This window comes from Monodon monoceros, unplaced genomic scaffold (assembly GCF_005190385.1).
Source record: "Monodon monoceros isolate NGI ecotype Baffin Bay Population unplaced genomic scaffold, NGI_Narwhal_1 Super_Scaffold_11, whole genome shotgun sequence".
In the NCBI taxonomy this organism is placed as follows: Eukaryota; Metazoa; Chordata; class Mammalia; order Artiodactyla; family Monodontidae; genus Monodon; species Monodon monoceros.
The window spans coordinates 72,778,603-72,799,249 of NW_021703767.1; the positions used below are offsets into that span (position 1 = coordinate 72,778,603).

General features: G+C 52.3%; 1 protein-coding gene across 1 annotated transcript in view; it reads right to left on the reverse strand.

Annotated features, from left to right (window-relative positions):
- Positions 1-8,424: 8,424 nt before the first annotated feature.
- BDH1 (3-hydroxybutyrate dehydrogenase 1) overlaps positions 8,425-20,647 on the reverse strand; it is a 34,411-nt gene continuing 22,188 nt past the window's right edge. The window contains 4 exon segments of the mRNA XM_029213725.1: positions 8,425-8,552; positions 8,554-8,935; positions 10,287-10,402; positions 10,404-10,444. Of these exon segments, the coding sequence (XP_029069558.1) occupies positions 8,445-8,552; positions 8,554-8,935; positions 10,287-10,402; positions 10,404-10,444 (647 nt within the window). The 3' untranslated portion in view covers positions 8,425-8,444.

Here is a 20,647-nt window from a genome sequence, read left to right on the forward strand (position 1 = left end):
TAACCCTCAGAACTTGGATAGCAAAGGAAAAGAGACAGAGAGGAAGCCAGGCCTAGCTAAGACATAACTGAGAGGTAACAGGAAGAACCCAAACACAGAGAGCTGGAGGCAGGAGGAACAGGTCCATCTTCCCATCCTCCCCAAAGCCAAAACTGTCCAGGCTGATCCCCCTGGACAGTTTCGAGGATTTGTGCTACAGAAAATACCTCCTTTGCCTGGGATGCACTTGTTTTCCAAGCTCTGAGGCTGAAGCCCTTTTTGCCGATAATTCCTTAATCCACCTGTCATCCTCTTCAGGGATTTCCAGAAAGGAGGTGACGTAGGGCTGTAGAGTTTGTTCTGCGTTTAACAGTCAGAAAGGGGCACCTGAAGGAAGAAATTACCTCCTCTGCCCCAGGCCCCTGGAAGGAGCAAGGTGAACAGGAAGGTGGCCTCTGGCTGCTAGGGTTCAAATTTGAGTGTTTCCCGATTTCTGTCTCTGCCTCTGGAACCCTGCAAGGTACCCATCCTTAACCCCATTTCAGACATACAGAAACTGAGGCTAGGAGAGACTAGATCATTTGACAGCATTAGGCAATCGGAAGGTTGCAGAACAGGATTCAAAGTCAGGTCTGTCCAGCTCCAGAACTTGTGTTCTTTCTACCCAACCTTTTCCAGAATGAAACTTCCAGCAAGTCTTGTTTCTTTCCCATCCTTCTGGCTGCAGGCTCTCTGATCTCCTTCCATCTCTAACAGGGCATCACCAGTGGGCTCCATTCCCCAGGAGCTGCCTGCTCAGGGACCCCCAGATTTGCCCCTTCTTTCTCTGCTGCGGGAAAACAAGAGCTTCCCCAAGAGTATCTTTTTAGTGTTCTGTTGCATTCTTTTGTTGTACACTTAACCTCGTAGAAAGTCAACCCCCAATGCCGAAAATTCCAATTTGTCGCATTCCTTGAGTCGGCGTCTACCCCTCCATGTCTGTGCTCAGCTTGAGCATATGGTCTGCTTCTACCTTCAGCCTGTAGACCACGTGCCCAAGCCCTGGTGTCACAGAGCTCCTGCCTGATCATTCTGCAAGTGGTCATAGCAGTGTTCGATGGCCACTTCATGTTGTTGGCATCTGGGCAAGGCGCAGCGGTGTTTTTCCAGGGACACTCACTTTTTATTTTTCCTTTGAGAAGGTCGGGTGACTCCATAAGTAGGAAAAGACCCCTGCCCATTCCTGTCCCCTCACATCTGCGGTCGACCTGGGGCGCTGAGGCTATAAAGGGAAGAAGACGATTTATGTTGTGTGTAGATTGAAAATGACTACTGTTATTCATTGCTGGTACAATAAAGCATTTCACTTCCTCCCCCAAACCATGGGATCTGTCACCCTGGGTTAAAGTTTCCTAGGAGAGCAGTGAGCTGCCTGCCACTGGATGCCCTGTGCCCAGTACAGCACCTGGCACAAAGCAGAGACTCAAATAATAAAGGGGGCAGAGGGAGAGGGAGCAGATGCTATTAAGCATAGGGGTCCCAGGTGCACCTCCGAATGTGGGAACACCTAGGGCACTTGTATTACTCTCAGTATTGCTCCTCCATTCCCACCAAATGCCCTGAAATCACACCAGAAATCAAACTTCTGCCAGTTTCTTCCACTGGAGCAAGTCCATCAATCCTGCCAGTATGCAGGTGCCTTTATGGTGCCCTTCATTTATTTTTTTATTTTTTGGCCACAACTTGCAGCATGTGGGATCTTAGTCCCCCGACCAGGGATCGAACTTGCACCCCCTGCAGTGGAAGCACGGAGTCTTAACCACTGGACCGCCAGGGAAGGCCTATGGTGCCCTTCACAATGTCACAGACCTCTCACCAATCCCTAGTGGCCTGCTGCTCTTCACTTGTTTCCTTGAAGGGGCTCTTGAGACTCCACAAAGTGTGTGTTTTCCCATCCAGCACCATATTCTTTCCTTGTCTATTTATTTTATTTATTTATTTTTGGCTGCGTTGGGTCTTAGTTGCTGTGCACAGGCTTTCTCTAGTTGTGGTGAACGGGGGCTACTCTTTGTTGCGAAGCACAGGCTCTAGGCACACGGGCTTCAGTAGTTGCAGCACACGGGCTCAGTAGTTGTGGCTCACGGGCTCTAGAACGCAGGCTCAGTAGTTGTGGCGCACAGGCTTAGTTGCTCCGCGGCATGTGGGATCTCCCCGGACCAGGGATCAAACCTGTGTCCCCTGCATTGGCAGGTGGATTCTCAACCACTGGGCCACCAGGGAAGCCCCCTTTCCTTGTCTCTTAAGGCATGTCCTGCACTACTTTGCACACCTTCAGTCAGACATTATGAGCCAAAACCTTTGGCTAGAACACAACATGAGTAGGAGAGAGAGAGAGGCCCCAGCAGAGTAAATACCCCAGTAATGGAACAGAGATGGTTCAGCAGGGCACTTGCTGGCTGAGAACCGGCCCAGCCAGGAAGTGGCCAGGACAGAAGCATGCTCAGTGCAGTCCCTCCTGCAGCCTGAGAGCGGAGTTTAGCAGCAGAACTTCCTCCTGAAACCCAGGTGGCTACAGCTGAAGCTGAGAAGAGCAATCAGCCCACTGCTATTTCTGAAGGCGCCCAGTGTGGTTACTCAGCGAGCTGTAATTAAGCTTATCTATAATTTGATAAGTGGGAGCAGCCTCACATTTTATAGAGTAATTAACTCTCACTGAGAGAGCAGCACAGGAGTTTCTGGGCCCCAGCATCCCTGGAGGTTGGTCCACATTCACACTCTCTCCCCTCTAACGCATGCCCATGGATGCTGAGGCCAGGATCGTCCTCAGCCACAGCCCTGGAAATACCTCCTGGCCCTGCTCTCTCCACCTCAGGCCCTCCAACAGAGCCCAGGCCACTGGCAGATCCAGACACAATGGACACACCTGCAGTGAGATGCAGGAAAGTCTCAGCCTCCCTTTCCCCGTTGTTCTCTGTAAAACTGTGGGCTGGAAGAAAGCTGAGTTTAATGCTTCCCACCCATCACTCCTTCACAGGCTACATGGTCAGCCTCTGACTGACTGGTCCAGCCCAGCTCCAGGGCCCTGATGGAGAGACTGAAGCAGACTTGGGGTAAAGGAAGGGGCCCTAGGGATGGAGGCCAGGCCTGGATTTCTGTCTTGGCTCTCCCACTTCCTGGCTCTGTGATCTTGGGCAAATGACTCCACTTCCCTGAGGCTCAGTTTCCTTATCTGTCAAGTGGGAACAGTAGCCCTGCCTAACTCATAAGCCATTTATGAGGATCAGATGAGAGATGATTTGGGAGCACACTTAACTTGTGAGGGGGCACGTGTGTGTAAGAAATCGTCAGCATCTCTACAAGTGTATTATACTCTGTCTCAAAGTTCTTGTTGCTTGAGGGGACTTAGGTGACCATTCAGCCTGATGTGTGTCATCAATAATGAGAGATGGGATAATCACAGCTGAAACCTTCTGTTCAGACAGTGAGGAGTATGGAAACCTTGTCAAATGAGGGACCTTGGCTTCTGAACCTGACTTGCCCATTTCCAACCTAGTGTCTGTGCAGCTCTGGGTCACAGCCAAGTGTCAAAGGACTTAAGTCAGCGATGGTAGATTTCAGCTCAGTCTTTGGGTAAATTTTCCCTAACCAAGGAAATGCCATCTTAGGAAGTAAGGAGATCCTTGTCACTGGAGGGCTCCAAAGCCTGGCCAGCTTCCTGGAGGTTGGGAGTCATGCTTGATGATGGCTGAGTCCCTTTTCCTTCTCTGAGGTTCCAGGAGTCCTGGCAGCCCTCCAAGCCCTAATCCCAGGCCCTGGGCCCTGGGCCCTGACCAGTATGTACTCACCCTATACCTCTGAAGCCACAAACCTCACAAACCACCTTCCTTGGTGCCTACACACACCAGGACGGCCTTAGATGCTCTGGGTTTGCTTGTTTTCTTGTTTGTTCTACATCAGAGCACTGGGTCCCCAGAGCCCTCCTTGTTCCACCTCCGTACCTGAGGATTCTCAAGTCTTGTGCTCCGACGACCCTCGAGCTCTCTGAGGACAGCTCCAGAATCTGTTTCTGTCCAAGGTTTAGGTGTTGGTGTTCTTAGAGCATGCCCTCAGAAATGCCCAGGATGGGGCGGTGTGAGCCCAGGCCAGGCAGATTTCCTCCTGGAGGGTCACTGATGGGCTCCTCCAGCACATCCCCTCCCAGGGAGCAGGGCCCAGAGCCTGGGGGAGGGAAGAAGGAGATGGGGGAGGGAAGGAGGAGATGGCTTATGGGGCAGCACTCCGTGGTTGTACTATGCGTATGCCCACGGATCTTTCTCACTGTTACATAATTGAGGTATTTTTTCCCCTCCTTATTTTAGATCCGGGTGCCATCTGCCCTGCTTTTCATGCATCACTAGCTCCTGGCTGGAGGTTAGATCTGACTTGGTCACCCGGTTCTATCCCTCTCTTGGTGAGAGACTTGGGGTAGTTTGCTTCCTCTTGTGTAAAATGAGAAAATAACCCCACCCTGCCTAGCTCCCAAGGCTGCTGTGAGAATCAGAGGAGAGGAGGGGCAGAGCTGGCTGCGGACTGGGCCCAGCACTGCACAGGTGTGTCTGGTTGCTCTCTGGCAGCCCGGGCCTGGTGCTACGTAAGCTGAGAGAGCCTCTGCTTGCTCATGTCTGCACCTGCACCAGAAAGACTTGGTGCAGCTTTGCAGAGCCAGTTCCCACTTGAAATACAGGAAATGAGCAGGCCTCATGAGTGGGGAGTCTGGCAGAGCCCACCGCCCCGGGCAGCGGAGGCACCCGGAGCAGCTCATGGCAGGGAGGGCCAGGCCGGCTTGTCACCTGCTTGCACAGCCCTTGGCCCCTGGTGGAGTGTAAAGCACAGCACGTGTTCTGTAACAAGGCACCGTCAGGAGCATGTTGCAAAAAGCCCTTACCCAGCCTCCAGCCATCAAGGGAGGGGCAGTGCAGGCTGAAGGCACCCGTCCGCGGGTCCCCACAGACAGAGGTACCACTGGGCAAAGTCCCAGGTGCAAGCCGAGTCCAGCCCACACCCCCCGCCTGCAGGGCCAGGCTTTGTCTGCACGCTCCCCCTCCTCTTGCCTGAGGCCTCGATGGAGGCCCTGGAACAAGAGCCACTTACTCAAGATTACACCATGGGGTGACAGAGTGGGATTGGGGTGTAGGACTCTCCCCCCCATCTCAGAGGCCTTGAGGAGGATCCAATGGTATAGTGAATGCCTGGTTCCTGGCTCAGGGCCCTGTGCAGATGCCTGCTCACTAGTGCCCTGTGCTGCATAGCTGACCGGTACCTGCTGCTTGGGAGATGGGGTTATACTCCAAGGGGCCCAGGCCCAGAGATGCAGGCCTGAATAGACAACAGGTGATGGGTCCTCAGGGCTCACCGACTGAGCGAATCCTTCCAAGGGGAGGGTGCTGGAGACAACGCTGCCACCCAAGGCGGTGCTCGTGGACACCATTAGTCCCCAGCAGCCCCAGACAGTGGGCGCAGGTGGCAGCCTCCCCTCACCCCCACAGGCAGGGGCAGCTCTGCTGACAGGCAGTGAGGGTCTAGGTATCAGGCGACCCTGAGCCATCCACCTGGTTCCCAGGGCTCCTGGGGCCACAGAGTGAGGTGATGGTGAACAGCACCACTCAGGAGACTTTCGTGCTGGCCCTGGATCTGCTCAGACCCACTGTGACGCTGGGTGAGTCACTTCCCCTCTCTGGGTCTCAGTTATGTCATTTACAAAATGGGAATAACCACCTCTATTCTGCCCACCTCAGCTGTCTCTTGTAAGGATCAAAATGAGACCTGCGCCCAAGGATGCTCTCAGCTGCCAAAAGGTGAATAGCAATTATGAGGTTTTCGTTAGCATTGAGATGATCTGGAGGGAAGTTGCTCTGGGCTTTCCAATCACTGGGATAAAAATTAAAAATCAGGGCAGCCTGCAGGCCAGCCTAGCAGTCCTGACTTAACGCCTGATGGTCCCAGCAGACGCAGATGCGTCTTCTCCAGTGTTCGGTTTACTGCTGATCCTGACCCAGAGCGTATGACCATCTCCCTTTCCTGCCAGTTCCCAGGCATCCATGCACACGAGTAACTTCAAGTTCTGCATACATTTTCCTTTAATAAAATTAAGCATGGAAACAAAATCTCCCGAGATATAAAAATGAGATTCTGAAAGGCAAGCCTTGTGATTCAAAAAGCTCTTCTTGTTATGTAAAGACAATGACCATCAAGTGTCCCTCCCTGGGCTCTGGAGGGTTTCAGTCTCCCTGCCCACCCTGTCATCCACACAGGCCCTCTGGGCCTCACGGTGCAGATAGGGAGCTGGGCAGGGCATCCCTGCTTGATGACAGAGGGGATCAAAGCCCAAAAGACAGGCTGAATTTTCTCGTTGTGAGACCCTCTCTTCTTTGGCGCTGCCTGAGCCCCATGGCTGGTTCCAGCTCTCCAGGTTCTGCTTTCTCCTGGCACCAGGCTCCACGATTAAGCCAGGCAGCTACTAGAAGAGAAGGAAGAGTTGTTTCTAAAGGGGCCTTGTGTCTTTGTGCCTGGACCACTTCCAAGGTGGGGAATCACCAGACCTTTGAGACCTCAGGCTTGGGTGGGAGCTCCCAAATCAGGAGCTGAGGCCACTCCGGCTGCAAAGGAGATAGGGCACCCTCTAGCGGCAGGCCTGGCCCTTCCAGGGCAAGGCAGAAGGGCTGGTACTCAGGAACCTGTCCCAGGGCCTGCAGATACCTGGAGGAGGGTGTTGCCTGGTTTTGGTCCAAACACGCAGGCTCTGGGCAATTGCAGGGATACTAGCTTTCAAACCCAAACCCAAGGGCTTCCCTGGTGGCACAGTGGTTAAGAATCTGCCTGCCAATGCAGGGTACACAGGTTCAAGCCCTGGTCCAGGAAGATCCCACATGCCACGGAGCAACTAAGCCCGTGCGCCACAACTACTGAGCCTGTGCTCTAGAGCCCGCGAGCCACAACTACTGAAGCCTGCACGCCTAAACCCCGTGCTCCACAACAAGAGAAGCCACCGCAATGAGAAGCCCGTGCATGGCAATGAACAGTAGCCCCTGCTCGCCATAACTAGAGAAAGCCTGCGAGCAGCAACGAAGACCCAACGCACCCAAAAATTAAAACAAGTAAAATAAATAAACTTATTAAAAAAAAACAAAAACCCAAACCCAAGAAGTGATAACACAGACTCTGCTGATCAGTGACCTGGTTTAATTAAAAAGTCCATAGAAGGAAGGTGAGCCATCAATGAAGGCCACCCTGAGCACCATAGAACAGGTGTGTGTGTGTGTATAAGCACCAGGTGAGACAGACAGGGAACCTGGACCCACCCCTGGGGGAGGAGAGGCCACAGTGCCCTTCCTATGTATCACAGCTCCTGCCAAGAATGTCCCATCAACAGGGGTCCCACCGCAGGCAAGACCAAGCGGACCCAAACCAGAAACAAATGACCTCTTAACCAATGAGCACCTCCACACAAGTTTGTCCTAAGATAAGCTGGAGAAACCTCAAATGGAAATCTCCAGAATGTTGCCACCCCCTCCACTCAGCTCTGAATCACTGGCTGCAGGCTGCACACAGCAGCACCAAGGACATGCAAAGAGGTGCATGGTGGGCACATGGTATATATGGCCCAGGTGAGGGTACAGAGCTCATCACAGGATCCTCAGATAACTGGATCCAGAGCAGCCCCGGAACATAAAATGTGAAATGTTTCTACAGCAGTGGCAGGAACACACGACTTGGACCTTTATATTTTATATAAAGCAATATAAGCAAAATTGATTTATAAGCAATAAAAGGGTAATTCATGTATCCTCTTTGAGCCAAACATTCTTCATGTACTAAAGAAAAAAAAACTGCCCTTTTTACTCATGAGGCTGGTTTAAGGATCAAATGAGATAAATTTTTTTGATGTGGACCATTTCTTTAAAGTCTTTACTAAATTTATTACAATATTGCTTCTGCTTTATGTTTTGGTTTTTTGGCCCCGATGCATGTGGGATCTTAGCTGACCAGGGATCGAACCTGCACCCCCTGAATTGGAAGGCGAAGTCTTAACCACTGGACCGCCAGGGGAGTCCTGAGATAAATTTTTTGAACTGATGCTTTGGCTTTAAAATATAAAGGATTTGGATTCTATTTTATAATAAATCTGTTTTTAATATAAAGATGTCTACCTAAAATCGTTGTATAAAATCAATTCCAGAAAGACAGATTCACCATGTTTGCCCTGAGGTTTGTGGGCCCTGCCTACCACTCTGCACCCCATTTGAGAAGGCCCGAGCCATTCACTGGGCACACGAGTTGAGCTGGGCTGCCTGCTCTGGTTAACGCTCAGACTGGTAGTGGGTCCTCCTGGGACTGGGATAATCCACAAGTGGGTAATCAAGAGGTAATGGCACAAGCCCCTCCCCCTCCCTCCCTCCGTCCTCTTCCCTCCCCCCAGGGCTCCACAACAGAGGCCAGTGCGAAACTCCTCAGTGTACGTAGATCCTGTCGGAGATCGCTCCGGCCAAGTGGGTCGTGATCCGCATTCGCACCCAACAGCAGTAGTCCATGGGGTGGTAGCGAGCGTAGGGGGTAGCCGGAGGGCAGGGTGTGGGTGACAGCGCTGATGATGGGGGACGTGTCCGTGGAGCTGCTGTTGCAGTAGGTCTCCGTCTTCGTGACCCTCTCGTCAAAGTACTTCCGGCCGTAGTCCTTGCGCACCCCCGCAGGCAGCTCGTCCCACATCTTACTGGCGATGGCCTGGATGCGCTCAGCGACGTGGAGGCTGGTGGTGGCGATGAAGTTGCCGGGTTCCACCACGCCGACCTTCACTCCCAGTGGGTGCACCTCGTAGCGCAGGCAGTCGGAGAAAGCCTCCACCCCAAACCTGGTGATGCAGTACGGGGGGCCGGCCGCGTGGGCCATGCAGCCCAGCATGCCGCTGGTGTTGACCACGCAGCCTGCGGAGCAAGACAGCAAACTCCTGCTCACGGAACAATACCTGCAGAGGGTCTGGGGCCTGGCATGTTTCTGGAGATCTGTCCAGAACCCGGCCTCCTGGCCCCTGACAGCTATTTTGCGGCCTGTCAGGCTGGGGCTCCGCCTTCTGAACCAGCCAGGGTCAGGGGTCCCCCTCGTTTATAATGAAGGCCAGCTCAGGCCCACACATCAGCGTCAGCATCTCTGGTATTTCCTGGGTAGCTGGCTGTTCCCAGGCAGGACAGGGGAGGAGGAAAGAGTGGAAAGCAGGCCTACGTAGTGGGAGGGCACAGTAAAATGAGCAACACACAGCAAGCTCCGTCTCGCCTGCCATGTTCTCCTATTGCCAGTAACCCCAAATTGTTATCACCTGGTCGGGCTCTGTCGCCAAGAAGGCAGGGGCAGGGTTCTGAACCTGACTGCAGATCTAAGACATGCGGACAGAGTCTCAGGCACCGGGAGAGTGGGGAGCTGGAGAAGCTCTCCCATAGGCCCAGCCTGGGGGTGCTAGGAGCTGACCACAGCCTCTCCCAGCCGTGGGGCAGTGGATGGAGAAGGAGCCATCCAGCCTGCCCGGTAAGCCCAGGCAGACTTGAGACCCACTCGCCCTGGGTGTGCACCCAGGAAGTTAAGGCACAGCCCCACCTGGGCACTGTGAGGAGACGCCCTTCAGAAACCTCTATGTTGGAAGTTGCTGAAGGATTGGGGTTTTCTTCCAAAACCCTACAGCTGCTCTCTGGGTTCCTCCTGTCATTGCTGGGACACTGGGATGGATGGTATGGATCTTCCCCTTTTTGCCATAATTGTTTGCTGCTATTGGGAGAAAATCTGAGTCAGTGACTTAGGTGGTTTGCTTACATTTGGCCACCTAACGTGGTTTGTTTTGGCAATTTCTAATCTTGATTATTACTATTATTATTTTCACCTACTACCACAATTGTCTCATTGGTTAACTATGGCATAGTAACCCATAGAATGGATATACCAACATTTACTTAACCACACCCCTCTCCATACCTGATGTGTACTCACAGCTCTGTGCACAAAGGTGGTTATTTGTCTAGATTAGGTTCCCAGACTGGGATTACAACTGTAATCTTTTAGCCTTTGGTGCAGACTGCTGACCTCTTACCTGCTCTGCTTTCTGAAAATCACACATCCCTTTCTGCCCCCCCGCCCCCGTCCAGGGCACCCCCGCTGGTCACCACCCACGGCCCCGTGTGGCCCCTGGGGGTCATGCACTCAGCCAGTGAGGGCAGTGGATGTTGAGTCTGCTGAGACCTATTTCCATTCTGAGCAAAGATGAAAAGGTAGAGCAGGCCCAGGGGGCAGGAAGAAGGTCCCTTTCCAACTCAGCTGTGGCCCTCTAAATGAGGGGGAGAAAGGGTTTTGTCCCCCGCACTGTGCCCCAGAGGTTTACTTCCACCACCTCCTTGTAGGTCTCCATGCTGGTGAACTCCACATCCCCCAAACATTGAGATGCCCGCATTGTTAACCAGGCCCTACAAGCCTGGACAGGAGGGGACAGAACCGCACTCATCACAGGGCTCGGCCTCTGGATATCACCCATCAGCCTGCAGGCCATTCCCCTCCTCACTTTCATTCCTTTTCCCCATAACTTGCCAGCTTCTTGTCCAAGGCTCTCGGGACATGTTCTAGAGTCACCCAGGAATGACAGGAGATGGAGAGGCCTAAACTGCAGGCTGTGACCCTCCCTTCAGTCTCGTGTCCAATTCTCATCTCACTTCTGCCTGCAGCGACTCTCTGACCCATCATGACCCAGCCCTCCTCCAGCCTGGAGCCCCACCTCACCTCACTCATTTCTACCCTATTCCCTCCAGTCTCATCCCACTCCCTGCACCTGGGCACCTGTTTATTCATTCCTGCCTCTGAGCCTTCACTTGTATTTTCCCTCTTGCCAGAAACCAGGGGAACCTCAGGAGTCTTCCAGGCCAAGCCCTCTCTGGAGGACCAGAGAGGGGACGTGGTGTCCAAGGTCACACAGCAAGTTAGAGGCTCAGCCAAGCCTTGATGTCGGGTGGGGCCCCCAGTCCAGCTCCACTCCAAGACCCTCCTAACCACTACTCCATCCTCTGTGAACCATGCACTATTGGCTGGGTGTCATGTGGTGAGCCCCTGGCACCTGGTAAGCTGTTCATCAATATGAACAATGGACACACCTAGTCTTTGCAGGTAGCGAATACCCCTCAGCTTTGTGTGGTCCCATGGGGCTTAGTACAGGGTCAGAGCAAACATACGCTCTCTGAGTGTACTTGGGTTGACTGTTTCCTGCAAGGCCAGCTAAGGGCCAGATAAGTAGACTCAGAGAACTGTGTGCTAGAAGGATCACTGGAGTCCGTTTAGCCTGATTACTACTCTCACAGCTGGGGAAACAGAGGACCCAAGGGGGAAGCCTGGCTCTGGTGTGACCAGTGAGGCTGAGGCAGAGGCAGAGCTGAACTGGGGGACGGGGCAATGAGGAGGCAGCCTTGTGCTGCAGGGCCCCTTCTGAGCTGTCTTTTGGGTGTAAGGACTGGATGGGCTGGAGCCTCAGGACGGCGGGGCCCTGCCTCTTCTTTGTGGAATCCCTCAGGATTTAGTCTCCCGTGGCCATGAAGGTGCTCCTTGCCAAGGCGTAGCCTCAGGACACAGCTGCCTCCTGGGGGGCTGACCCCTGCCTGTGGGAACTCTGGCCCTGCGTCACCCCTAGTTAATCATGGAAATGAGTTTGTGTAAATGACAGAGTAATTGGTCTCTAGCTTCTTTCCTTCGTGTTACCCAAATTAAAGCTTCCTCAACTGACCTCTGGTGCCTTCTCCTTCAATTATGGAGAATTAAGGTCATTTATTAGAGGAAGGAAATGGCTGGTTAACAAAGTGCTCATGACGCTCTCACCCCCACTCCCCATGGCGGCCAAGCCGAAGCCTCCCCCGGCTCAGCTCTCAGGGCTGACCTCACGCAGCCACCCCCTCCCCCCCCCCCCCCCCCCCCCCCCCCCACTGCAGACTTTCCCCTGCAAGTCTTTGCCCCACTCCTGTCACCAGGAGAAGCAGGAGGCCTCTCACCAATTGTCAATGCTGCCACTTCACCCTCCACCTTCCACACCATCAGCCATCCTTTTCTCTCTTACGCAACTTCCACTCCTCCCTTGCCCCGGCTCCCTCCCTTCAACATTGTACACAGCAGATGCTCAATAAATGTTTGTCAGGTGAATGACTGTCTGCAAATACCATGTCCCCATATCCCAAAGAACTTTTTCTTAATCACGCTACCCCCTCACACCACCGTCTTGCTCTCCTTCCCTCCACAGCCAGGCTTCTGAGAACGTAAGCTACACTCTCCAGTTTCCCAGTTCCCTGCCACTCTGGGTCCCGGCCCCATGCTGCTCCAGGGTGGCCAGGGCGGCCCATGCTAAGGACGTCTCCCTCACCCCTCACCCCCGCCATCTTCACTGGCCTCAACCTCTCCCTCCGCACCTGGTGCGCTTACACCTCTTATGGATCCTGACCCTCACTCCTCCCTTCGCATTAATGATACCCAAGCATCTCCTCCATCTTCCCTGACCCCTTTCTTCCACCTGTCCCTCAATGTCCTGTCCTAGTGCACCTTCCCTCAAATGACACTCAGTGCTTAGGCAGCCTCATCTTCTTTATGTTCATGGGAATTTCCAGCTGCTTTGTGTTTGATTCATATGGCACAGTATCACACAACATAAAATACACACAGTCCTTTTATCCAGCTAAAATTTATTACATCTGACACCGATAACGAAAAAGTTTAACTGAATTTGACCTGTGGAAGCACACTGTTCCTGGATCACAACTCTGACGACATGATAAGTAGCAACGGTCTGTGGACGAAGGAGCTCACTGGAGTCCTCAGCCAGCATTCTGAATAAACTCATGACATTCCTGCTGGTCTGGGTGACAGCTGTTCTCCTGCAACGGCCCCATCGCCACCTCCGAGTAACTGTTCCAATGTACCCCCAGGGAGTCATGGCTCCTCCCAACCCCACCTCCTCCTCCAGACCATCGCTCTTACCTGCATGTCCCACAGGTCCCCAACTCATCCTAACCAACCAACACACCAAGTGCCCAGTGGCCCAAGCCTGCTCCTCTTCCTTGCTAATAGTTTCACTGTCATCTTCAACTCCTCCAGCCCCTTCATCTCTTCCCCATCTAATGAGTCAAGAGTACTATTAATATTACTGAGAAAGATCAAAAGGACAGCTGCCAGGCCCTGAACTAAGCACTATGCATCCATTCATTCTCCTGATCCTCACAACCAACCTATAAAAAAGTACGATAGATACTAAATTGTTCCATATCTGGATGAGGCAACTGAGGCTCAGAGAGGTTAAGAACCTTGCTCAGTGTCACCCAGCTAACCAGTGGACAGGAGGGCATTAGGACCCAGGTCTGTGTGAGGACACAGCCCTGGCACTTAACCCTGTGCTGCTGTTGCCTTCCTTTGCTGTGTCCTTAGAATCCGTGCCTTCTTTCCTGTGTCTACAGCATTAGTTTGGGTCCCTGTTGCCTCCCTCCTATGTTGTTGGAGAAGCCCTCCCAGGTCTCCCTGTCACAGTCTCTTTCCTCCTCCTCCATCCTGATCTGACCCCCTCCAGCAGACTCTCCTCCTCGGTCAACCACTTCCTGCTCCTATGCTTCCCTTCCGGAGTGGGGCGTGCGAGGCCTCCTTTCCCATGCTTCTCACCCACTCCCCACCAAGGACTCTGCCCTCTCTGAGCCTGAACAGCCTGCCACTCCTCTGACATCGCAGCCCCTCCTGCCTCCGCTGCTTCCTGGCTCTGCTCAGCTCCCCTGCCCCTCAGCCTGAGAGCAGCTTTAGTTGAAATGCCCCTGCCGTGGTCAGATTGACATGTGAGCCTCACAGATGGACAAGCTGAGACCCTCACAGGTGAAGGGACAAGCCCAAGATCACACTTCTAGTAAGAGGCTAAGCCCAGAGTAACTCCAGTCTTCTCACTCCCAGACCAAGGGTGCCCCAGATGTAGGGTCTTCCCTGTCCGTGGCATAATGTCTCCAGTGCTATAACTGTTCCTCATAGGTCCCACTGTGAAGCCACTGACTTCCACTTGGCTGGTGCCCAACTACAAACTTCTCCTCCCCGCTCATACCCTTTCGGGTGCTCAGCATACTACCAAGTATACAGTAGGCACTCAATAAATGTTTACTGAATGCAAGATAAGGGATGGTTTCAAGATCAGGCCAGGCCCACAGCCTGCTGGTTGGTCTACTCACTTGGCCTTTCCCTGCAGTGGGGAGGAGAGGGCTGGTTACAGGCTCTGGATGTCCAGTCCCTCAGAGCCCTGCTGGGGAGCAAAGGGGCTCGTGGCAGATGGCTCACCAGCTCTAATCGGACAATGCCCTTCATCTCACCACCACGCTGGCTCCCCTGGCTTTGGCAGCAACTGTTCCACAGAGCCAGGGTGAAAGGCATCAAACTCGCCATCAAAATGTGCCCTCCACGGTGCAGGCAATGGGAGTGGGGAGAATGCACTTGTCTCCCGGAAGGTTCCTGCTGGGGTCGATGGGTGGAGTACGATTCAGAGCGGCCACCAGCTTAGGAAAGGCATCTGGTCTGAAAGCTCAGGGAGGGCACCACCTGGAGGTCAAAGACAGTATTGCCTGAGAAGGCAGGAATTTGCACTGTTTTACCGGGAAAAAGACAGTTGGGAGGAGGGGGCAGGAAGGGAGAGAAAGAGGGAGAGAGAGACATGTGCAACCAGGTACCTGACAGATTTTTTTTCTTTTTCAGACCTAAAAATCTTCACATCTTTCTTCCAAAAAATGCAGTATTGGTTAAGTAAGGTCATGGTAAGTGGTTTAACAACCCTTCCTGAAATGCATCGAGCAGAAAAAAGCAGCAGGGAAAGGTTTGTGTGTCAGGGTGGTGCTGGGGTTTGAGCCCAATCCAAGGGCAGGGGGTGAGTGCTTCCCCCTGCAACCCAGGGTCCTCCCCGCCTTGCCCGGTTAGGCTAACTGGCCAGACTAGTACAGGGAATGGAGGTGATTCTGCCCTGGCGGCAGAGGACAACAAGAACCAGGGTCTGTGTATTCAGGTGCATCCCTTAAGAGGTACCCAGTTGTTCCAGCTACAGTTGGAAATAAGGGCATCGCCACCTGTCCTGACCTGCTCAGGTTAGTGCAATGAGGAAATTGTTTTTTTAAAAAACCTGTTATATGACAAGCTCTATGCAAATTCAGGTATTATTAAACAGGAGAAAAGTGTCATTCACTCAGCAAACATTTCTTGGGCCTCTGTCATGTTCCAGCACTGTGCTAAGAACACAGACACAAAAATAAATAACTCAGCCTCTGTTCGCAAAGAGTCAAGTTTTAGGGAAGGAGGCAGATGGGTAAGCAAAGAATATGGGGTGACTTTGCTATATGAAAGCTTGTGGGAGGTGGGAGGCTGCACAGAAGGTGGGGTGGGCAGGGAAGAGCCTCCAAAGGCAGTGCCAGCTGAGGACATTAACAAAAGGGGGCCTGGGGATGGGGCACTTCAGGAGGAGGGGCACTACGGTCCTGCTGTAAGCCACTGCAGGCAGAGCAGAGGCAGAGGGAAGTGGTGGGACATGAGGCAGGAGAGGTGGGCAGGGGTCTGCTTGGGGTCCGGGGTGAGCTGCTGGAGGATTTGAATAAACTAGACATCATTTATTGTTTACTGTGCTTCACACTGTGCTAAGCACTTGACACGCATTATCTCATTAGTCCTCACGTCCTAAGCAGGTTGTATTACCGTATTTCCTGTATTCTATGACACATACTTTTTTCACCATAGGGATGAGCTACGATCGATGTGAAAATTAAACACTGTCAGTCATAATTTAATTGGTAGTGACTTTCTCAGTGGTCTACAGAACAGTGATGCATCTTATGAGAGGAAAGGAGTAGCTGCCAGAGGATGAAGTGATGGAGAAATGCCTACTCTCAGCCGAGGGCTTGCCTGGGCTACATCTGGAACTGAAACAAACATCCCCAGGAAGGCCAGAGCGGGAAGCACGAGGATGGTCAGCATACACCGGCGGTGGAAAGTTCTCTGCAGGTTGGGCTGAGTGTCAGTGGTTTGAACTAGGAGGACCCTAACCCCAGGTTCTCCAGGGGGCCTCCCCAGTGGCCCTGGAAGCAGCAGCACGGTGTAGCACCAGGAATGCCAGCCACATCCAGAGTCACCTCTGCACAGAGCAGCCAGGTGTGAGGCTCAGTCCACGCTGAACCCCCCTGGTATGCCAGTCTTCCCAAACAACATGGTGTTCCAGCTATGGGGGAGCAGACGAGCCTGGAGCTCCTGCTGCCGTCCCCACAGAGGGCTGCACCAGAGAAGAGCTCCCTGGACGCCATCTTCAAGTCCAGAGGCTGGAGGGGCTGGTGCCCACAGACACTTCTCTTTCCCACAGACAGCACGTGGACATTAGGAAAACACATGTCTTGTTTTAATTCAGTCTTCATATCGTGGTTCCTCAAATGCCCCTTGGGGTAGAGCCCGCGTGGCCTGAGTCTCTGAGGGATGCTGATGTCTACTTCTGATAGCATGGATTCCAGCTGCTATCGAGAGCTGAGTGACATTTCCTCCTCTGGACTTCATTAACCCTGCTGCCATCTGGCAGCAGCTCTCGGGCCCCACGCCAGACCTCTCCTGTGCCTCTAGCCAGCATCAAGCCAATGCCTCTGCAGTTCCCGGGGGAAGCCCCTCACTCTAGGCCAGGGTACCGGCAGGAACTTAGCTTGGCAGCTTGGCAGCTAAGAGCCTTCTCACAGAGGAAACCGGGGGTTAATCTCACAGCCCACAGCTTCAGGCTCAGCATTCAGGCCCCAGGAGAGAAACCCCACCCTCCTACCTTCTCCAGACATTCCTCCCAGGAGTCCTCATCTGCCTCTGAGCAGCCTGCATGTCCTGCTGTCAGTTTGCCTCCAGCTGTTCAAAGGAAACTTTTCCCAACCCCCCTCAGCCCGCAGACCATGGCAGTCTGTCCCCTTCCGGATCCACCTGTCCCGGGGCCCAGGCTGCACTGCCCGGGCCACACTGCCTCCCTGGCTCCAGGGTTTCTGTCTTTGTCCATGTCTGTCTTGCTGCTCAGGGACAAGCATTCGGTCCGACTGTGTTGGTGCCTGTGTAACCGGTTTATTGATAAACCCACTTCTTTCACTATCCCTTTAAACTTCATCTGTAAGCTACTTTACCACCCCTGGATGAAATTTCAGGCAAGTCTTGTAGCTTTTCCACTCATTCTCAGATCACAGAGAACCTCTTTGTTTTGGCAGGGAGTCCAGTTCAGTCTACTAATCAAATAACTCCTGTCCAGTCTGGCTTGAATACCCAAACTCTCAAACTTATATCCAGTTTAGATATCCAGTTTGGATCTAGAGACTGTCATACAGAGTGAAGTAAGTCAGAAAGAGAAAAACAAATATTGTATATTAAAGCATATATGTGGAACCTAGAAAAATGGTACAGATGAACTGGATTGCAGGGCAGAAATAGAGACACAGATGTAGAGAACAAATGTATGGACACCAAGGGGGGAAAGTGGCGGGGGCGGGTGGTAGTGGTGTGATGAATTGGGAGATTGGGATTGACATGTATACACTGATATGTATAAAATGGATGACTAATAAGAACCTGCTGTATAAAAAAATAAATAAAATAAAATAAAATTCAAAAAAAACACAACAATTTATATCCAGTTTAGAGCCTGCCCTGACCAAGGCCTGGCAGGGCTGTGGGAAGTGGGAGTGGGGTGCCAGGTAGCAGGGCTGGAAGCTGGCCTTCTCACTATTTTCAAGTTCGTCCTCCTCTCCTATTCCTTAATCTCTGACCCTTCCAGGGCTGGATGCAGGGGCTGGCTAATGAAAGGGCAAGATGTAGTCTTCCGAGGGTGGTGCCATTGTTGTCTGCTCTTGGAGCCCTGGGACAGCAGGTGCTCAAGAACTGGTCCTCCCTTCTTGGGACACTTTTGTGGTTTCCGCAGAGATCCTTCCACTGGACCATTCCTTCCTCTACCTGGGCATCTCCTCCCTCAGCCTGGGCGCTTCAGTGGGACACCCTTCTGGCTGAGTCACACGCACCCTCCTAGAGGTCTCACTGCACAGGTGCCCTTAAGATAACTCCAGGCAGCTCTCCCATTGTGCATATCAGGTCCAGGCGGCAGTGTCCTGCCTGGGTAGAAGGACAGCCCTCTCTCTAGGGGCTCTCTTTGCTCTGCTTCCAGATGAGCCACTCCACCCTCATTTGAGGGCTTTTAGACTTCTTTTGGTAAACACTAACACACCATTTTGTGACCTCCAAACTCCAAGGCACAAAATGTAAGTTCTCCAAGTAAGTTCTCTTGAAGCCCACCTCATTTTAGTTGAGACCAGAGGGAAAACAGCACAGCACCCTAACTACCCTTTCCAACCTTTAAACCTCTTCTACCTCAATTTATTACAACATGGAGGCAGGTCATGGGCTAGTCCCAGCAGAAAGGTTTCACAGTCGCTCAGCATTTATCGTTAGGCAGTCTAGCACCTCAAGGCAGAATGTGAGGACACTCAGCACATATTATATGTGAGCATCTATCACACGTATTAGAAACATGGTGACAAGAGGAACAAGTCTGGAGTGTTGTAATATTACAGGATGAGCCAAAGGAGGAGCCAGCAAAGGAGATGGAGAAAAACCAAGAGTGCAGGGTGTCCACAAAGTCAAGAAACAAAGCGTTACAAGCGGGAGTGGTTTGTTTGGTCAAAGCTGCTGACAGGTTGCGTATGAAAATGGTCTGAGAAGTAGCCAATGGATCTGACAAAATAGGGGCTGCTGGCATCCTTGATAAAAGCCATATCAGAGGCATTCAGAGCCCCGCCTGGTCTGGTCCTGCCTTCCTTTCTCAGCTTCCTCTTCCTCCACAAAGGGCACTAGGCTTCAGCTACCTCAAAGTACCAGTGATGTCTGGATATGCCACCTCCGCCCATCACGGGGAACTCCTGTTCGTCCTTACAGATGGTGATGAAATGCCATCTTGGCCCACCAAGCCTTCCCTGCGCTCCCAGAGAGGCAATCTTTTCCTCCTCCGATACAAATCTTCCCACCACCACCCCCCATGCTCATTCAGACTCCGCCCCTCTCACTTATTGGGCTTCAGCCACAGAGGCCTCCTGCTGTTTCTCTAGCCCCCCAGGCACACGCTCTCCTTGGGGGTTTTGGCTTGGCCGTCCCCTTTTCCCACACGCATCTGCATGACTTGCTCCCACACTTCTCAGTGAAGTCCTTCTTCCCTCTTTAAAACCCTTCCACCACATTCACCCTCCATCTTCTTTTCCTGCTTTATTTTCCTCCATAGCTTTTATCATCCCACAGAGAAGCAATTTACTAACTTACTGTATTCCTTGTCTATCTCCTCCCCCCACATAAACTCCACAGGGCAAGAACCTGTCACTGAATTGGTACATGCTGTAGCTCCAACAGAGAATGTTGTTGGATCATAGCAGGTGCTCAATAAACATCTTTTGGTGAATAAACAAATAAACAGAGTGGTAGGAGCAAAAGCCCCATCTAACTAGGTTGGGGGAAAAAATGGAAAGTAAATGAAAATATCTAGTACAAGAAACCCTCTCAGGGTGCTTTTCTATAAAGGAAAGCAGAGAAATGGGGTGGTAGCACACACAGGAAGTGGAGTTGTGTCGTGGTGTGTGTGTGCGCACACGCATGTACATGTGCCAAAGTGATTTGGTAGAAAGTGAGGGGTTAATGATGTGGGAGGGTGGAGACACCTATCTGGTGGAGCCAAGTCCCTGAGCTGGCCTGAGGCACTGAGATCTGAAGCACTAGAGGAGGGGTAACTAAATAAGAGCAGGCAGAGTGTTTGGCAGACGTAGCTAGAATCTATCATGCGGCTTAACATCTCAGAACCAGCTTGGAAGACTAAGCTCCCATTTTCAACTCCTGCAGCACTTTATCCATAGCCCCTAATGGCTCTGACCATTTTCTGCTTTGCATAACTAGTTCAGACCTCTAGTGACTTCTGCCCCCTCTAGCTCTTAACCAGAACAGACAGACCATGACACCGTAATACTCAAGAGGTAGACACCACCAGACATAACCTGGCAGTGATTTGCCTGGTATTCTCCTCAAAGTACGTGTCACTAACTCATAAAATCACCGCTGCAGGACTGGAAGGACCTAAGATCACCCAGTCGGACCCTCTCGTTATAAGTAAGAGCAGACTGGGGCTTAGGGAGGCGAAGTGCTTGCCCAGTTCCCAGGTTAGTGGCTGATCTAGGACTAGCACCCAAGGCCCTGACTCCCTCTCGAAAGCTCCTCTGCAGCATTAGGTCCAGGTGTGCTCCCACCTTGTCCCTGGACAGGCCAGCACAATGGCACAGGTGCTGAATATATGAATGAGGAATTTTAAAGGCACAAAGTGTTTTGAGGCATCACGACTCCTGCCAGGACCTGTTAAGGCAGGTCCACATTATACAGAGAACCCAACCTTAAGCATGGCCACACCCATTTCCCCCCAAATCCCTTCACCATTAGAGGGAGTAGGCACTGGTATAGCTTTCGAGGGGAGCACTTTGGCAAATTTGAATAAATTCTAAAATCTGCACACCTTTCCACCTAGCACTTTCACATCTAGAAATTCTTCCTAAGAATTACTAATGAAAGATAGGTGCAAGACTATTCACTGTGGCTTTGTTTATAACGGAAGTAAGAA